Source organism: Arctopsyche grandis, chromosome 3 (assembly GCF_051622035.1).
Source record: "Arctopsyche grandis isolate Sample6627 chromosome 3, ASM5162203v2, whole genome shotgun sequence".
NCBI lineage: Eukaryota > Metazoa > Arthropoda > Insecta > Trichoptera > Hydropsychidae > Arctopsyche > Arctopsyche grandis.
Window position 1 is genome coordinate 9,732,381 of NC_135357.1, and position 19,159 is coordinate 9,751,539.

Genomic DNA, 19,159 nt, shown 5'->3' on the forward strand with positions numbered 1-19,159 from the left:
TGATCACTGTCAGTAGTACCGGTATCTACTGGTATTGATTTATTTAATCAATTATAAAATTAGATTTAATTTGTATGCCAATAAATTATTAATTAATTAACTGTAGGCTATTAATTATTTTTTTTAAATTAATTATTTTCTTAATTACAAAATATGTACTGTTTTGAGTCCCTCTACAGCGCGCTAATTACCAATCAGCGAGTGTCAAAAAAAAGTAAATATATGTTTGCTTGATTAAATGACTTTTGTATGGAATTTATTTGATTATCTACAAATAAGCTTTCGGATTCACATTTAAATAGTTTATTATTCTAAAGAGGCTATTTCAAATAAATTTATTTTACTGTTGCATTTTTTCGAGTAAATAGACATTATTTTAAATAAATAAATTTATTTAAAAAAATATATAAAAATATGTGCCGAGCTCTGTCCTGTGTCTCTGGAATTGAAAAAGTCCAAGAAATCAGAAACCCCAGAAACAGACCTACGAGAAGGCCTGTCATATCATATACATACATAAATATGTATATTCATTGGACTAACATATGTATAGGTATATGCGTAGAACTAAAATTCAATTATTTTTTTATTACACAGTGCTAAACAATATTGCTAAAATCAATTATAATTTTACTCACTATGAAAATTTGGATTATTTCCTATTCAAAATTCATGTGAATTTATACATTGTTACTACTTTTTGGTTAAATTTTGATTTTCGTCCATCATAATGATCAATAAATAGTGCAATGAATTATAACCCAATACAAATTATAATGTAAATAATATTGTATCTACGCCAAATTTTCAATTCATACTATTTATGGTAGACAAAAATTAAAATCAGTTTGATAAACGCCAATCTTCTTAATAAAATTGTGCTATTGCGTTGTCTACATGTAATGAGGCACATTCAAGAAATGCAAAACCAAGAAAGTCAAAATTTATATCATATTAGGATAAAGCTATGTATATGCACATGCATAGATTCTGAAAGCACTTCACACCATTGACGGAAGTTTATTCCAGGGTGTGTCAATAATAAAGACGGTTGGCATACTGGGAATATGTTAATTTACGCTTTACGCTCCTAATATGCTTTCCCAATTTCGACTTTCATGATTTTGAACATATGTATCACTAAATGAGCCCAGCCTATTTGCAATTACTATCAATCTTTCTTTTTCTTTCCGCCCACAGAACCGGTAAACACAGCTAAGCAAAGAGCCAAAAATGTATATAAAATATAGAAAATCGTGAAAATTCCAATAGACAATATCGCTATCACATCCAACATGAAATATCTATACAAAGGTAGATCTTTAGACTGTGGTTGAAGATGTTTTCCTCCATTGCGAGCCACATGCTCTACCCAATAAACAGCAGTATCCATTGCCGATTTGGGTCTGTCGTTACACAATGTCGAAAGTCGCGTAGCACTTTCTTTCAATCTGAAACAATATTAAAGGAATTATTTACTGGAACTCTTCCCGTGCTTTTCATTGAGAACGGTATTGTATTTACTTAGGATCTAATACTGCTTTCAGGGCCCATCTGAGACTTTCTTTAGTTATATTCATATAGTTCAAATAAATTCCACCACCGCTTTCTTCCAGAGCTGCCGCATTGCAGAATTGGTCCCCGTACATTGGAATGGTCAGGGCTGGCACTCCGCATTTTACCGTTTCGCTCAGCCCTAACATTCCAGCGTGAGTTATGAATGCTTTGACGCTTTTGTGGTCTGTAAATACAACATGAACGTTTTCAGTACAACTTCCATTCAATTTTCAATGTTTTGTAATCAGGTATGCCATGTTTTGTTATCATAATGGAATTTGATTACTATTAGTCTATTTATATAATGCAACACTGCACGTTAACAGAAAAGACTAATTCTATGCATACTATACAGCACCACTAGTTTTCGGCACGTACATACTTGGACATTACAGAGTGCGACGATACGGCGCAATATTGCATGCATCTTATCGTCAAGTCAATACTGTAACAATATGAGGTGTCCGAAAATATTAATATGCGCATGGCAATACTTGTGCATATTAATATTTTCGCCACTATAACGTCAAATGTGACGACAAAAACAACCGGTTCTGCTTGATACGTTTCGGTGACATATACTGCTGTATAATATGAATAGATCATGTCGATTGCTACTGTTTAGATACGTCATATACACATATGAATATCTCTATATATGTACATAAAATGTACTAAGGAATATTTTTCGTACTGCTTTTTATGTATGTATGTTTACGGTCTAAATAAGAAAAGCATGAAATAGTATGCCAACTTTGGTGGTTCTTAACACCTTGACCACAGCAATTTTCGCGGTACTTTTTTGGCGAATTTGTAAATTGAGTTCTCGACCATAAATACATATTATAAGATTTATTCAAGTAACACTCAAAATATTTTTTTAAATATTGAATCACGCTCAAAGTATTTTGTTTACACAGTGAGTCACGACATTCTCACTATTGACATTAACCCTTGACGTCTATAGCGGTCATCCGCGGGCAAATGTTAATTGAAACCTGTGAATTTTCATTGCTCAATCAAAAAAACATTCATATTTATGTGAATGATTTTTAAAAAGCCAACATTTTATTTTTAAAAGATTTCTGCATAAATCAATTCATATTCATCATAATAAAAGATTTCCACCAAATTTAAATAAGTACTATCTTTGAGGCTAGCTCATAAAATGATGACGTTAAGGTTATTATTGACTTGAATAGTTCAATGGAACTAAAATGTGATACGCTGCGATTAATTATGTCAATACGCAAACCAATGTTTTTAAAACAAAGATATTTTTAGCTATCTACAGCAAAAATTTAATCTCTTATTTATGAAATAAAATAGAATAAAAAAAAATGCGAATTGAAATGTTGCGTAGAAAAATATACTGCCGCCGAAAAATATATTTTTTGTATTAATTCCCTACAAAATTATACAAGCTGTAATTTAAATATGAAATTTCCGTATCTATACGTGTGTTATGAATCAAGGTAACTAACGTAATATGTCGTATTGCGGTATCCATTTAACTAATTTGACGTTCGCTGGTTGTCCGGGCATATCATCGTTCTCCCATTTCCATAAAACTTTCTGTGGAAGTTCGGCAAAAACTTCCTGGAAAGCCTTCAACTTGTCTTCCGGCAGTGTTATGGCTTTCAGCATAGAGCCCATGCTGAACAAAATAACGCCATGAGGTGCGTCATCCAAAAATTGCTTAATATCCTAAAAAAAAACGCAATGATATTAAATATAAAAAATATCGCGCACAATTATGACTTCAAATCAAACATATTATATAGGTATAATACTAACGATATGCTTCCTTCATATTCCACGTTCAAAAATACATTATTTTTTCTATAATAACCTTGAGTAGTCGCTTATGAATAAAGCCAAGTCATTTTCATACAATGATAAATTGTTTTTAAACGTCCTCTTAAAAGTAAAGACGATAATCTCAACTACCTCGCATACGGGATACTCTTCAAAAACGTAATTCAGCCATTATATGTACATAGATTGGAATTTACACTTTATGATGACTTGCACTATGTACATATGTACTTATCAGGAAAAACGACTACTGTTAAACGTTATACTGCCGGTATAATTAAGATTCTACCTATGACAAGTCAAATCTGTAGATAAAATTGAATTTAATCGAAAAAATCAGTCAGATAAATAATATATTGGACAGATGATTTCGTAAGTTCGTACCCGTTTGTTGTAAAAAAAATTTACTATTTAATAAATTAAATTAAAAATTTTATAAAAAAAAATCGTATTCAGTAAGCAAAAATATTTTAGAAAAGTTACGTTTCCATGATGATACATAATAATGCAAATTTTATAAGATATATATCGTTTAAGCAATTAAAATCTGGCAAAACTAGTGGGGGGGGGGGGATGGAAAGTCAAACAAATAAGCTTACTCGCTAAGGGTAATGGGATAGCTGTCAGCCTTTCCAAATTTTTTAAATTTTTGAACATGTTTATGATGGCTAAATTTCACTATCGTCTGAATTGGCGGAAGTAATTGAAATGTTCCGAACGGAAATAATTTAAAACTCTATCGGGGGCCAAGCCTTGCAAAATGTCAAAGTTTCAAAGCGATCGGAAGAATTTAGTAAGCGACCATTTATTTTTGAACGAAGCGAAATTAATAAGAACCTTGTAAAGAATGAGGGTAAATTTGTCTATTTTTGAAAGATACTGATATATCGCCTTTTTTTACTATTTATTAATTTTCAAATATTTAAATGGTTCGAAATCTTATTTACTTCATTAATCTATTTAGTCTCAGATTGCAAAATCGACATAATTTTATGTATTTTATCATCCACAGCTGAATGAAGGCCTCGTCAACAAGCTTCTATTCGTCTCTGTTCTGAGTAACATTATTCTTATTCCGTTCACCTATTACATTTGTGGTTTTCTTTGCACCTTTTAATGCTCTCTTGCTTACCATTTAACATTCTTATACATATAATCATGTAATTTGCAATAGTAATAATTTACAAAGATAAAAGGCAAAGCTTGTTTGATACAAAAAGAACGTCTCAATTATTTTATTTATTCTATTAGTAACTTAAAATCTTGTAACATTAAGTTTTTATGAGATGAAAGTATATGTGAATGAAAAAGGTAACATAAACCATTTTTAATTGATTTGTAAAGTGGAAGTAGAAAGCCGCGTTTGGATAGCTAGCTGTCATCCCTTCGATCAATTTCACAATATTCCATTGTAATTTTTAATTAGTTAAACTCCTCTAGCTTTATGTCGGAAACATTAGCTTACTTCAATGTTAACTAAACCAGAAATGTTACTAAAACATCAAATCAATCAAAAGAGTGGAAGTAGTTCGAAATCACAATCACAAATTTTTGACTAACAAGAATTTCATGGGACTAACAAATTGAAGCTAATAAAATAGTCAAAACTTGTTAATCAATGCAACAAATGATAAAATGAAGACAAAAGTTTGATCGTGATAATGACGACGTTGTCGTAAGTATTTGCAACTTTTTTTTGCAGTTTCTAATAGTTTAATAGTTCAATGTTGATAGTTGTACAAAAATATAGGGCGCACTTGATAGCATATGAGTTAAAAGCTTCGTTAAACTTTTTATTTTTCCACTCAACTCAGAGTACATTTTTTAATCGAAATTTCTACTAAATGAATTAATGTTTACGGTAAAACTTTAGTTGAATATTTTCATATATACCTCTCTCAATAATATCAATTTAAAAATTGATCAATATCGTTTTCGAATAGACGACAAATTCTAAACAACGAAGTGACAAATGCGCGTATTATAAATCTGTATGGTTGTATGCAGCGAGTCACAAGTTTGTTCACGTGTCACGGAACTCAACTAAATCAAACTTTATTAACATTCTCTAAAATTTTAGATATATATATATTGAGAATGTATATTGAGATGTTTATTGAAAAATATATATTGAGAATGTCTAGGCAGATCTGCAAACGGCCACACTGTGCGTCATAAAAATTCAAAAATCGATAGACAATTTCCGGTGAGTAAAAAACCGTATCAAACCTATACAAAATTTAAAAAATAGTCATCAATTCTCTATTAACTGTCTCACCTTTGATAACACTTTGGCTTCTTTGTGATAAAGTCCTCCAATCTCGACAACATTTGGAGGCACAGGATTAGCTCCAGTAAGTGGAAAGTAAGTATTGACCAAAACCAAGCTAACATTCCTTGCAAGCGTCTCCAAAGGTGGTGCAGCTTCTCCCAAGTACTTCTCGATCAACTTTTGCTCGGGTATTTGCGAATAAAAGTAAAAGTACCATTTATAAAAATTCGATACGACGAAACTTTCAGTCGCTTCTAACGCATTTAACTTCCTGCCATGACCCAAATAATGAGCAGCCACATACGAGGGATTGTTGATCAAACCCAAATTGTCCAAACTCCAAGACATCATAACGTGTGAAGTTAGAGACAAAAACGGCAACTGTAACTTGTACACTATTCCCAAAGCGCAGTCACTGTTGAAATCTTCCACTAGTATCACATCGAACTGTCCCTGTTTGAGATCTTTAACCTTTTGATTTTCCAACATGACACTGCAAGATTGATACCCCATATTCGTCAGGACTTCGGCCGATCTCAAGTGTCTCATGATTCTATCCGTCGGTTGTGCAAATGTGAAATTTTCAAAGTGGAATACAGATTTCCATATCGGCAATGTTCCATACAGGCTGATGTCATTGTAATTTTTCATTGGCGTCTCGAGAGGAAAATGGCTAATGATTGTGACTTCATGACCCACTTGTGATAGTCGTTCTAGGAGCGGTTTAAACACCATGAAATGACTACTGCCTGGGTGGGGAAATATTCCTAATATACGATAAGCCCATATTGTTTGGCACATCACCAGAACGCCAGTCAATGTTAACAGCTTCATTTTTTATTCGATTTTTTTTTTTAATTCAAAATAAAAACTTCAAGCCCTTGAAATATAAAAAAAATACCAGATAGATATCATTTGTGATTAAAATAATGATAAATTTTAGAAAATGTGAATTCGGAATAAAAACAACTGAGTATATTGACGTCATTTCTGTACATTATAGTATAATTTATTTTTGTTTTTTGAAGAACGAAGCGAAAAAATTAGCTAAATGTTTCATAAATTTAGCATATCTTTTCTGTGTATAACATTGTTTGAAATTTTACGATTTTCTGAGGCAAAAATTATTTAAAATATTGTCGTGTAAATGCAAATTTATTCATCGACACCGTTTCATGTTTGAAACAACGTTACCGATTTGTATGGAATGTGCTTTTTAATAACATTAAATCTCATGAAATACAATTTACTTAATAAACTAAACTTTCTTTCAATTAAAACGCCAATTTCAAAGCAATTGTGTAAATTTGATTCAGTATATTTTATACGAACAAAAAAAATTGCTTAATGTAAAGTCGGTAGTTTTTCAAATATTGCAAATTAAATACACATTATTTTATATTTTCAAACAAACATGAATATCGAAAGTTCAATTCATATCAAAACAAAATTAATTTATATGAATCCGTATCTTAATGATTTGCAACATATTCATGATTGATTGCATCTCAAATCGATAAATGTACGTAGTATAGATTTGCTTATTATTATATTTTTTATTATATTTATATTCAAAATCTTACCTTTACAGTTCACATTAAGCACAATAATTTCAAAAGTATTTCATTATTTAAAAAAAATGCACACAATAATTGCAAAAGGCGTATGAGCGTCTTCTTGTACCAAATCACAATTGACAACTACAGAATGGTTTTCGATGCGACCAGCAGGTATAAGTTTACATCTGTGGCGTTGAAAACAATCGGTTCGCGAAACATTTGAATTTCAATGTATAGATATTTTATGATCAATGATACTTACGTTTGCAATTCCACATAGAAAACCACAATTAATCATTTTATGTATTGTCAAATAAAAAAATATAAACGTTAAGCATATGTTTGAAATAAAAAATAAGGTTGTCGACCAATGCAAATGCGTTTTTTACCTTTACAATTCTTTTTTGAATGCCAACAATTTTTATTAAAACTTGAGTCAATTCTGACCACTTTAGTTACGGTTAAATGAAATTTTCAAACAGTTCCAATGTACAAGTCTCAAAATGTACATATGTAGTAATATCGAATTACATACATTATTTGCTCGCAACGTATGACATTCGATACTTATTACACTATTCGAATTATCTACATATTTTTTGCTTAGAGTAATATTATCTCGTCTATTCAAAAGATAAATTGTTCATCTCTTCTGTGTCATTAGCGAACACGTGCTATATTTTTTGCTCTTGCCGTTCATTCTATTCGTATAAACTATATTGCCACTGATAATAATATAATACATGTGTACTTAATGATTACTCCAATATAATTTTAATACATAAAGTACATTAATATTAATTACTTACAGTTAACTCAATTTGCTATTTACTTTACATAAATGCATATAACATATGAATATGCTTTTGAACGGTTGCACAAGTTTCTGTACTTAATTAAGCGAATCATTTTCCTTATTCCTATGATCATTGATTAGCTGTTTTATTAGTGTTGATAATTTTAGTTACGATTAAGTTTCAATTGTCAATAAATTTGTACCTTTAAATTCTATATCCAAAAATTTGGATAGTCGAGAAAATAAAAAAATTTAAAACATCGGCATTTCACATAATATCGGTTGAATGAAACATGTGAAGATACATTCTTGGACTTTTTACTTACCTCTTATACAGTTCACATGGTTTTCGTGTAAGGGGTCATTTTTTATATCTTTCATCACTTATCCGATCGTTTTTTTCAGAACTACCTTCGAATATACACGATCCATTTTTTTTCAATCTACGATACCATTATCGTCTGCTAAAATTCTTAATGTTATATAATAATACGAGAATCATATGAGAATAATAAACGAGAGTAAAAAAATATGAGAACAATAAACGAGAATCTTCCTATAAATGAAATACCATTTTATACAAAACAATCATTAAAAATAAATAGAAAAATAGTTATGAAGATGAAGTATAGATGTCAGTAAAACAATCTGCGTGTGCGCATTCATTACTTAGTATTTAATTGAGTCATAGATGTCACTAAAATAACCACACATAATATTTTTTATTAATTAAATGGGAAATAAAAACAAAAAATTAAACATTAAACAAAAATCAAAATAATTTCTGATTTATTGCATTTTTTAAAAAAGTCATATTTTATAATATAATCAATAGAAATACACATTGATAAACAAACCAACCCATTTATCACATACTATGTAAATTGTACAATATTTTAATCTCTTTTTGATTTCTTCATAAACAATTGTAATGCCCATTTTAAGCATTTGTATGCAACCAATGCATAAACTGCAATTGATACAGCCAAAAATGCAAACACGTCCAACATCATATAACGATACCACGGTAGATACACTGATGATGTTTGAAGATGTCTTGCACCATATTTTGCAACGTATTCAATCCAATAAATGGCCGTATCCATGGCTGGCATTGGCCTGTCTCTCCACAAGATCGACAATTTATATGCGTTTTCTTGCATCCTAAAATAGTATTGTATCCATTGAGATTCAAATCAATTCTAAAAAACTTAACATAACCTATGCATAATACATATTACATTTACCTTGGACTTAGAATTTGTTCCAATGCAAAACTTACAGTAGCTCTAGTGATAGTTTTATAATCCAAATAGAAACCAATTCCATTTTCTTCAGCTGCAGCAGCGTTGTTAAACTGGTCTCCGTACATTGGAATAGTCAAAACTGGGACTCCGGCTCTAACGGCTTCACTTATACCCAACATACCAGCATGGGTCACAAAACCGACCACATTTTTATGATCTAAATATACAATGAATAATTTATTAGCATTCAGAGTTAGTTCCTCCTTATAAGTATATAAAATTTAAGATACTATTTACGCAATGCATCATATTGAGGAATCCACTTTACTATCTTTACATTTTCTGGAGCACCTGGCATCACATCATCCTCCCACTTCCACAAAACTTTTTGTTTTAATTTAGAGAAAGCATATTGGAATGCATTTATATTATCTTGTGACATGGATGTTGCATTGAGCATAGATCCCATACTAAACAATATAACTCCGTCTTCAGATTCATCTAAAAATGATTTTATATCCTAAAAATATATAAGGAACAATTTCATATTTCAAGTCGATATTGAAAAAGGTACTTAATTCATTGCACTAACCTTAGGGATTTCTTTAACTTCTTCATGATAAATTCCACCTACTTCTATAACGTTCGGCGGATACGGTTTTGCACCATTGAATGGAAAATATGTATTGATCAATAAAATACTCATATTTCTTACAATCGTTTCCAACGGGGGCAAATCCTCTCCTATGTATTTCTTTAATAGCTTGTGTTCAGGAATTTGAGAGAATAAATAAAAATACCATTTATAAAAAGTATTGATAACAAGACTTTCAGTACTTTGTAACATATTGGGTCGAGTTCCATAACCCAAAAAGTGAGCTTGTATATAACTCGGATTACTAATGAGATCCAAATTGTCAGAGCTCCACGGCATCAATACATTAGAGGTTAATCCTATGAATGGTGCTTTCAATTTATAAACTAAACCCATACCACAATCACTATTGAAGTCTTCAACTAATATCAAATCAAACTCTCCTGGATTCAAGTCTTGAACCTGCTGGCTCTCCATCATGGCTATGCAAGCATAATATCCCATGTTGGTGAGAATTTTAGCAGAGCTCCAATGCTTTACAATCTTTTCTGTGGGCGTGAAGTAAACAAACTTGTCAAAGGTGAAAATCGACTTCCAAATAGGCAAACTACCTCTTAAACTTATGTCTTTGTAATTTTTGACAGTTGTGTCCAGTGGAAAGTGACTGATCACAGTCATCTCATGTCCTTTCTTGGCCAAATTGACAAGTAGAGGTCTGAACACCGCAAAATGACTGCTGCCAGGGTGAGGAAATACTCCCAAAATCTTGAAACTCGACACTATTTGACACGAGAGGAGCAAGAAGCCGAAAATAGTCAACTTGCTCATTTTGTATGTACATATGTAAAGTGTTAGAACATGTGGCTCGTTACGCGTCCGTTCCTTGCCGGCGAAACGCAAGAGTGACCTCCAATTTATACGGGTAAAATATAACCGGTTGTTCATTGATTGTGTTGCTGGAGTTCCCTAGTGAAGCTTGCGGTCTACAGCAAAAAAAATCCATACATTCATAGCTATACATACATACATATATATCAGATATTAAAACAATAACAAGAGACGAGTTGGGGTCCGGGTGATCGATGAACTAGTTTCGTTTCTGTCTCTGTTCTCGCTTTTGCGGCGGCAAAAGTAATCTCCGTTGGCAGATAATTGGAAAAAAGTAATTTCCTTCGACAGATGTGAGCCCCTTCATTCTTCCATACTTGAATGCATTTTCCGACAAAGCCATTTTCCCGCGCGAAATTTCGTTACGTGAGAGATATGCGTGAATGAATAGTTTTCCACGAGTCGCGCGTGTTTCTATATTTTATATGTGTTCATAAATTGTAAATATATACATATTTTACCGGTCTCCGTGACGAGCCCGAATGTGAAACGCCCGAAAACGCAAATATCGGAAGGCAAAGATCGAAAATCGAAAGATCTTAAGTCGAAAGATAAAAAAAGGGTGCATGGTAAACGGTACATACTCACTTAATTTGCGCGAGCAGGATACAACAGGAACAAGAGGAACAGGCTTTTCCTCCCGTATTAATGTGCGCGCGCCGAATACGGGAAGAAAAGCCTGTTCCACTTGTTCCTGTTGTATCCTGCTCGCGCAAATTAAGTGAGTATGTACCGTTTACCATGCACCTTTTTTTTATCTTTCGACTTAAGATCTTTCGATTTTCGATTTTTGCCTTCCGATATTTGCGTTTTCGGGCGTTTCACATTCGGGCCCGTGAGGTAGACCCATATTTAACACGTCATAAAATATATTAAAAAATAAATAGATATAATTATATATGTATTATTTTATTACAGAAAAAATAAAACTAAGCATAAAAAAAATATCACTGATATTACAAAAAGAAAGGAATTAATCATTGATGGGTTAAAAATTACTAAAATGATCAGTTAAAAATTAAGATTAATGATCAGTAATGTAATAAATAAGTGATCAGTCAAATAATATAAATCATCAGTAAATATTATTTTTTCGATCAGTAATTAATTAAATAAGTGATCAGATAAATAATATAAATGATAAGTAAAACCAAATACATTATAATTTTTGACTGTTGGATGATAGCTCATCGCCAATCTTAGATCTTAGCAGCCAACACTTATTTATTTAAGGGTCAGGTTAGGTTAGGTTAAGTTAAAGTTGGCCCTATTCATTTAAGACTAGGTTGTTGCAACTGATCAATACAAACTGATAATTTATTATATTCACCATTATTTTTACCTACCATAAATAGAGGCCCTAAAAGAACAATGCACATTCAATAATATACACATGTATAATAGAGGAACTGGGATTGTTTAAATGAAATATTTATACAAATATTTTATTCGTAATCAAATGTAATTATTAATAAAAAATAAATTAAACACCAATTGTTTGTCTGTTTGCTTACACAGTATGTTTAGGTATACAAGACATCGTGTGTAAAGGTCTTTTAATATTATCCAGCCAGAAAAATGTAACAATTACATTTCCCTGTATCTGGCGCTGCAAGGGAACATAACGGCACAGCAGTACACGGAAAAGACTACTTATATTCATAATATACAGCAGCGCACGTCCAGACAAAATCTGGCCGAGTCCAAGGCAAAATCGACTTACAAAGAGCAACGATACAGCCCAATATTGCTTGCGTCGTATCGTCGAATTAATACTGTAACAGTATGAAGTTTCCGAAAATATGCATATGCGCATGCGCACTTTCGTTAGTACGCGTGCACTCGCTTCTATGGGCGAAATCACACAGGGAAGAACGGCACGTTGTGTGCTTGGCTCCCCGCTGTGGGGGTTCTCCTACATTTCTTCAAATATGGGATACACCGTTATAACTGTCAAGCAAGGATAAAATTTTACCGAAAACACTCCAGGGGATCATTTTGGGACGGTGTATGCTGGCCGTGCCATGAATATGTGTAAGACGTGCCACATTTTTTTCGCATTTTAAAAGTATCTAAAAAAAACCATGTGCCGCGTCCCTTCCTTTGTGATATCGCCCTATGACGTCACCTCACGCCTGAAAATTTCCAAAGATAACAAAGGTCCTGCTTGATACGTTTCAGTGACATGTACTGCTGTATAATATATGAATAGATCGTGTCGGTTACTGCAATTTCGGTACGCCACGTACGCATTACGGAACACGTGAATGTGTCCATATAAAATGTAACAAATAATATTATTCGTACTGCTGTTTACGTGCAGTTGCCGGTTTGTGTTGTGCCATTATTAATAGACCGTACATATTTAAGATTAAGTTTAAATAAAAGACAGCATTTAATCTAACTTAAATTCAATAGCAAAATTGAAAAGTATAATCACTGTATTATATAATCTCTCATTCAACTTTAATATATCTTTTAGTAAATATACTAGAAATATCAGACTTTTAACGAACACATGACTTCTCCTCGAGTCCACTTAACATTTAGTCACTCTTTGATTTCGTCTTAGATTTCGACATGCGTCCGACGAAAAATCTGGTGATTTTCCAGGATATATAAGACAGTAAAACAATGCACACAGTCAAAATGCCGATTATATCCAACATCCACAATCTGTAGTATGGTAAATCAGCCGAGCTGGGTCTCAAATGTCCACCACCGTGCTTGGCAACGTGTTCTATCCAAAAAGTGGCAGTCTCCATAGGGGATTGGGGACGATCTTTCCAAACTTCTGAAAGTTTTTTGGCGCTGGCTTGAATCCTAAAATTCAACCGGAAAAATAAAAAAAAACTATAATTAATAAGCGCAAATAAATAACAGGAAAAGGTCACTCACTTATCGCTGAAAAGGTCTATTACGACGGCCGTCACACTTTCTTCTGAGATATCTTCGTATCTGAGCACTCTTCCTAATCCGCTCTCTTCAGCTGCTGCTCCATTGACGAATTGATCGCCAAAGAATGGTATTATCATCACCGGTACTCCGAGGTGAACAGCTTCGGTCAAACCCAAAAGTCCTCCGTGTGATATGAAGGCTTTGACGTTCTTGTGAGCTAAAATTCATAAAAAAAGTCTCACTTTAACATTATTACAACTTGTTTCCAATCAATGTGACGCAGTGAAGCAACTACCTCTTAATGCAAATTCACCTACAGACCACAGAGTATTATTTTACTATACCTCGATAGTTGCGTTAATTCTAACCAACGATAGGTTCCCGGATTCAAGCCCTGGGTTGACCTCGATTAAATAGTGTTTATTCTGTAGTACAACTGTTCAGATTTGGATATTTGTGACTCCAATTCGATCATTTCCTATCAAAGTTTGCCAATTTATCTGATTTCATTGTTGAAACGGTTCCTCATCGAAATTGGCAAAAATATCCTACCCACTATGTCTCCACTATTTGAATATGATTTCAAATTTATAATCTACTAGCTGAACCCGGCATGCTTTGCAATGCCACAATAACGCATGCAATTCCCGTTTCTCGGTGTGTTTCGAAAAGTGAATGTTTCAGTTTCTAATTAATACTTAATAATCAAATTTAATTACGATAATGATTATTTGTTGGAAAAACGCAGACAACGAACACATTTGAAATTTTTCAATTGTTTGTTTATTTTACCCTAACAACGCAGTTGGTGGCGCGAACACATTCGAAATTATTGCATTGCAATGCCACTCATTCCTGTTTTCCCGTTCCCGTTCCCGTTTTTGGGCAATTTTTTAACAGAAACAATAACTCATGTAAGTTTCATCGCAATATACGAGTATATATAAATAGATAAATTTGTTTATGTACAATTTTATTAGCATAGGTGTCGCTCGGGGGCAACCTGTAATGGCATCATAGGAAAATATAAATTATCAAATCTTTTACAGCGTATCTAAATTCATCATATCATTGAACACAAACAAAAAACAAATCTTTAATACGCTGAAGTATAATATTCTATGTATGTTCATTTTGACTCGAAAGCGATACGAATCTTATGGTAAGAGCACCGTCAAAAATGCGACACGGGACATACATATACGTGGACTCCAGCTGGGAGAGTCGTATCTTAATGTAATTCTTAATTCGTATGATCTTATTGTTTAAAACTAATTTATTCAAATGTGAAAATCACGGTAATCGATCATTATCAAACCTATGTTAATATGTGCAAAACTATCTAAAAACAAACACGTGCCGCGTATCGCTACATGTGTTTTCGTCTTAATTATTTGCCCACAGAAGCTATCGCGGTACTTTTCAACATAAATATATACCTACTTAAGATTTATTCAAATGACCAAATACATATGTCAATTAACAACTGAATTATTTTTTTTAAATAGTGAATCACGCCTGTAGTATTTTGTTTACACAGTGAGTCACGCCATTCTCTATACTGGCATTTTACGCATGACTTATATAGCGGTCATCCACGGGCAAAGGGCTAATCTACACGTTCCCCGATCACCTCACCTCACTACCTCACTACCTAAAGTTTTACTTCCACCATGCTAGACGCTTGCGCATTAGATTTTATCACATTATTGCTTGTCAAGCTAAATATTTGCTCTATTTCTAATCTCGGTATACATATTTTCGTAAATACATACATAGTTTTACATTATTAAATTGTTAATTAAACACATATGTACATATGGCAGATTGTTTTTCTACTAACAAAATCAGATACAAATCCGATCGACGCTTACGGAACACGATATAAACATAAATATACAAAAAAGAGGAAATGTTCTTGAGATTGTTACGTACATACTTCTTGACCCAGACCATTGTGATAGTTCACGGGTTTATCTCGACTTTAAAAAACAATGTGAATGCTCACCAAGAATTTCGTACTGCGGCAGCCAGCTTTTTATGATGACATTTTCCGGCTTTCCGGGCATAGTTTCGTTTTCCCATTTCCACAACACTTTGTATGGAAGTTTCGAAAATGCTCGCTGGAAAGCTTTCAACTCTTGTTCGGGTAGACTTTTCCCCCTAATCATTGAACCCATACTGAAGTAGATTACACCGTTGTCGGCTTCGTCGAGGAATTTTTGCATATCCTGACACATGGAAGAAAAATCAGTTTATAATCAGAGACATCGCAACATCGTCATCGCACATAAAATATACAATGTATCTATTTAATTGCTTTTGTACGACGTAGTATTGGATTAAATTAGCATAAATCATGCACGCTATGAATTATTTAAATAACATTTATGTCACACATTAAAATTATACGTCAAAATATTTGTGTGTGTATGGCAAAAAGTGGCATATTCACGCCCCGAAAATCAATACTCAATCAACCGAGGTCTTTTTTGACCTAAATATGTCTTCGCCAATAAAGATTCAACGAAATGGAATAAAGAGCTCTCCATTTCTTTAATAAAGTTATACGTTATACATAAAAACATATACACACCTGGTCGACATTGTAAACTCTATTGGACAAGTGCAATCCTCCAATTTCGATTACGTTAGGTCCTTGGGAGAACGACCCATGTAATGGGAAATACGTTGTTACAAATAACAAGCTTAAATTCTTAGCTACAGCATCCAATTCGCTTCTGGAGTTCAAATATCCGTTTCCTAAATATCTATACTCGAGGAAGTTGGTACTGATGTAGTATACGAATTTGTAGTAAGCGTTCACTATGAACGACTCGAGCGCTTCTAGTGTCGACGGATTTCTGCAATGTTTCAAGAAGTGGTTCGGGATGATTGATGGATTTTCAGGAATGCCGAATCTGTGTGTGGTCCACGGCATGGGAACGTGGGTAGCTATTCCAATCGTGGGCGCTTTGAATCTGTTGATGATTCCGAACGCACAGTCGCTGTTGAACTGTTCCGTTATGATCAGATCGAAAGTTTCGTTGGATTTCATCAAATTTCGAACGCCCTGATGTTCCGTCATGGCTTTACAGTTCCAATTGGCCAAATCCAATAGTTCGTAGGTGGCCATTATGTGTTTGAGCACTCGCCCTACGCCGTTCAAGAATAAAAAGTCATCGAAGTCGCACACATGCAAGTTCAACGGCATCGTCCCTTCGAGACTCACATCTCGGTAATTCCCAGGTGGATTCTTCATAGGATAATGACTTATTGAAGTCACTTCGTGTCCCCTCTCGGCCAACGTCCTCAATAAAGGTTCGAACATCATATGGTGGCTTTTGCCCGTATGCGGAAATATGCCTAATATTTTATAGGCCTCTGTTTTCACAATCGCCAAAATTACCAGTGTCAAAGTGCATCTTGATATTGTCGTCAAATACATTTTCAATTAGAGAAGTGCTTCAATATCTGAAAATGGTTAAAATATAATATTTATGACAGTACAATTTTTATTCGTAAAGATGGTGGTTTTGGTTGAAAATGTGAAGGGACGGAGAGGAAAGAGTAAATCGCCGACTAAATTAAAGAACATATTATATATTATTATTAGTACTTCTTTTACTAATGAATTTTTAAAAAGTGTCTCCAGACCCTTCTCTATCTGAGAAGGGCCTCGATTTTCAATCACGTATAAGAATATCGACTATATAAAAACACATATTTATGTATAAAAAATCTGCACATCTCTATATAGACAATTTAATTATTTGTTTAATAATTATGTTTAATAAAAAAAAGTCATATTCAATTATATATTACCACACAAATATTTTATATTCAGAGCTATAAAAGATCAAGTTCAATAGTTGAAATCAACATATAATTAGCTTCGTATGGTGTTTTGTTATCTTTAATAACCATGAAAGATACATATGTATGTAACATCAAGGTAGGTTTTTATTTTACTAGCACATTTGAATACATTTAAGATAATATCCTAAATCTGACTTTGTCTATAATGCCTAAAAGCTTTATTGTTATCTTGTTTAAATATGTCAATGGCAGCCAAATTGTAATCATTAATGTCAAAACTGCCATAAACTATATGTACTTATATGTATTAAAACGATTATGAATCAAATCTAATATATAATTTCGAAAGAGACTTTGTAACTATAGTTGTGTGGGAAACGAAAAAAGTCAAAGTTTCCATGACGACAAATAAATTCGCCTCCGGCTCCGGGGGCGCAGGCGCCGAGGGCGCAGACGCAGGATTCTGGTATACATATAATTTTGAAAGAGACTTAGTATATATGATTGTTTGTTCGTGATAGTCAATATAATAAAAAAAAAAACAAATAAATGCTATTCAAATAAATTTATAAAATAATATTATATAAAATAAAGCTATTCAAATAAATTTATTATACATATATAAAATAAAGCTATTCAAATAAATTTAATAAAATGTTTACTATAAGATTAGTCATGTTTAAGCGGTTTATATTACAAATACCGAGCGAAACCGTGTAAAACCACTAGTATAGTATATTTATGAATAATAGTTACCTCAAGAGTGATGTATGTATTATATTTTATAAAATGGGTGATGTATTTTATAATAAAATCAGAACGAAGACTGTCAACTTCCGACGTAAAATCGTGAGTGCTTCATCTAATGTTTGACAGTACTATTTATCTGCACATATGTATCAACTATGTACATTTAAAAAATAATACAGATAATACGTTATCTTATGAATTATTTTGACAAATGTTAGCTTTTTTGTTCCGACTGAAATTTGTTTAAAAAATAAATAATAACGATAAAATGAATTCCTCACAAAAATATTCACACTATGTATGTATATTATGCAGACACGCCGAATACAAAACAAGTTTTAAAAATTAATTTCAATGGAAAATTTATATATAAAAAAATTACATACAAAAATTCAAAAATGCATTCACATTATTAAATCAATAAATATTATTAAACTTACTTTTAAAACAAAATAACTGTAAACGAGTGAGTTCACTGGTCTGAATGCAGTGAACTGATTGACGCTCTCAAGTGTTCGTGTACTGGCGTGACGGAGTTCAGTTTCCTACTGAGATATGTATGGCTCTCTACCTATGTATGCTTTTATTTACACTTGACTTGATTTTTCATATCTCTGATATCTCACATCACATCACATATTCGTTCTATTCGACTGTTCTAACACCAAAACGACCGCTATCAATCAATGGCGACTCCACAACCGGAATTAAGATAGCCCAGTTACTCGAATGCTTTAAAATAAACATTTTACAACATGAAATTTGCGTATTTTGTTTATATAGCTATCGATGGATTATAATGTATAATCCATTGAAACTATAAAACAATACTTGAAAACATCATCAATGAAAACAACCACATTGACATTGGATTGTTACATAAAGTAAGGTCTTGAAGATAACGCTTGAAACTCCCTCATAAATCAACAACCTGATAGCAGTTGGTAATCACATTCAAAT

General features: G+C 32.7%; 2 protein-coding genes across 4 annotated transcripts; both read right to left on the reverse strand.

The window, feature by feature from the left end:
- Window positions 1-979: 979 nt before the first annotated feature.
- LOC143909097 (uncharacterized) lies at window positions 980-18,752 on the reverse strand. The gene is made up of 12 exons (XM_077426999.1): window positions 18,640-18,752; window positions 16,227-17,104; window positions 15,639-15,861; window positions 13,631-13,847; window positions 13,280-13,555; window positions 12,403-12,507; window positions 12,324-12,341; window positions 7,295-7,391; window positions 5,654-6,484; window positions 3,042-3,264; window positions 1,525-1,741; window positions 980-1,451 (listed from the first exon to the last, which is right to left on the reverse strand). Exons 2-12 carry the CDS (start codon window positions 17,076-17,078, stop codon window positions 1,172-1,174), a joined length of 3,339 nt encoding a protein of 1,112 aa, XP_077283125.1. The 5' UTR covers window positions 17,079-17,104; window positions 18,640-18,752; the 3' UTR covers window positions 980-1,171.
- LOC143909591 (UDP-glycosyltransferase UGT5-like) lies at window positions 8,758-10,886 on the reverse strand. Of its 3 annotated transcripts, none has more exons than XM_077427644.1 (4): window positions 9,842-10,886; window positions 9,547-9,769; window positions 9,250-9,466; window positions 8,758-9,166 (listed from the first exon to the last, which is right to left on the reverse strand). In XM_077427644.1, the coding sequence occupies exons 1-4, from the start codon at window positions 10,787-10,789 to the stop codon at window positions 8,899-8,901; spliced, it is 1,656 nt and encodes a 551-aa protein (XP_077283770.1). In that variant the 5' UTR covers window positions 10,790-10,886; the 3' UTR covers window positions 8,758-8,898. The 3 variants fall into 3 exon arrangements, with proteins under 3 accessions (XP_077283770.1, XP_077283771.1, XP_077283772.1); XM_077427645.1 differs by having other exon boundaries at window positions 8,999-9,166; window positions 9,285-9,466; XM_077427646.1 differs by having other exon boundaries at window positions 9,121-9,204; window positions 9,285-9,466.
- Window positions 18,753-19,159: the final 407 nt, after the last annotated feature.

Coding starts and splice junctions, on each gene's coding strand:
- LOC143909591 (XM_077427644.1), bottom strand. CDS start 10,789: ATGAACAACCGGTTATATTTTACCCGTATAAATTGGAGGTCACTCTTG. Junction 9,467..9,546: donor TCCTCAATATGATGCATTGC/GTAAATAGTATC, acceptor TTGTATATTTAG/ATCATAAAAATGTGGTCGGT. Junction 9,167..9,249: donor GAACAAATTCTAAGTCCAAG/GTAAATGTAATA, acceptor ATACTATTTTAG/GATGCAAGAAAACGCATATA.
- LOC143909097 (XM_077426999.1), bottom strand. CDS start 17,078: ATGTATTTGACGACAATATCAAGATGCACTTTGACACTGGTAATTTTG. Junction 15,862..16,226: donor GAGTTTACAATGTCGACCAG/GTGTGTATATGT, acceptor TCCATGTGTCAG/GATATGCAAAAATTCCTCGA. Junction 3,265..5,653: donor AAGCCAAAGTGTTATCAAAG/GTGAGACAGTTA, acceptor GTTTTTTTTTAG/GATATTAAGCAATTTTTGGA.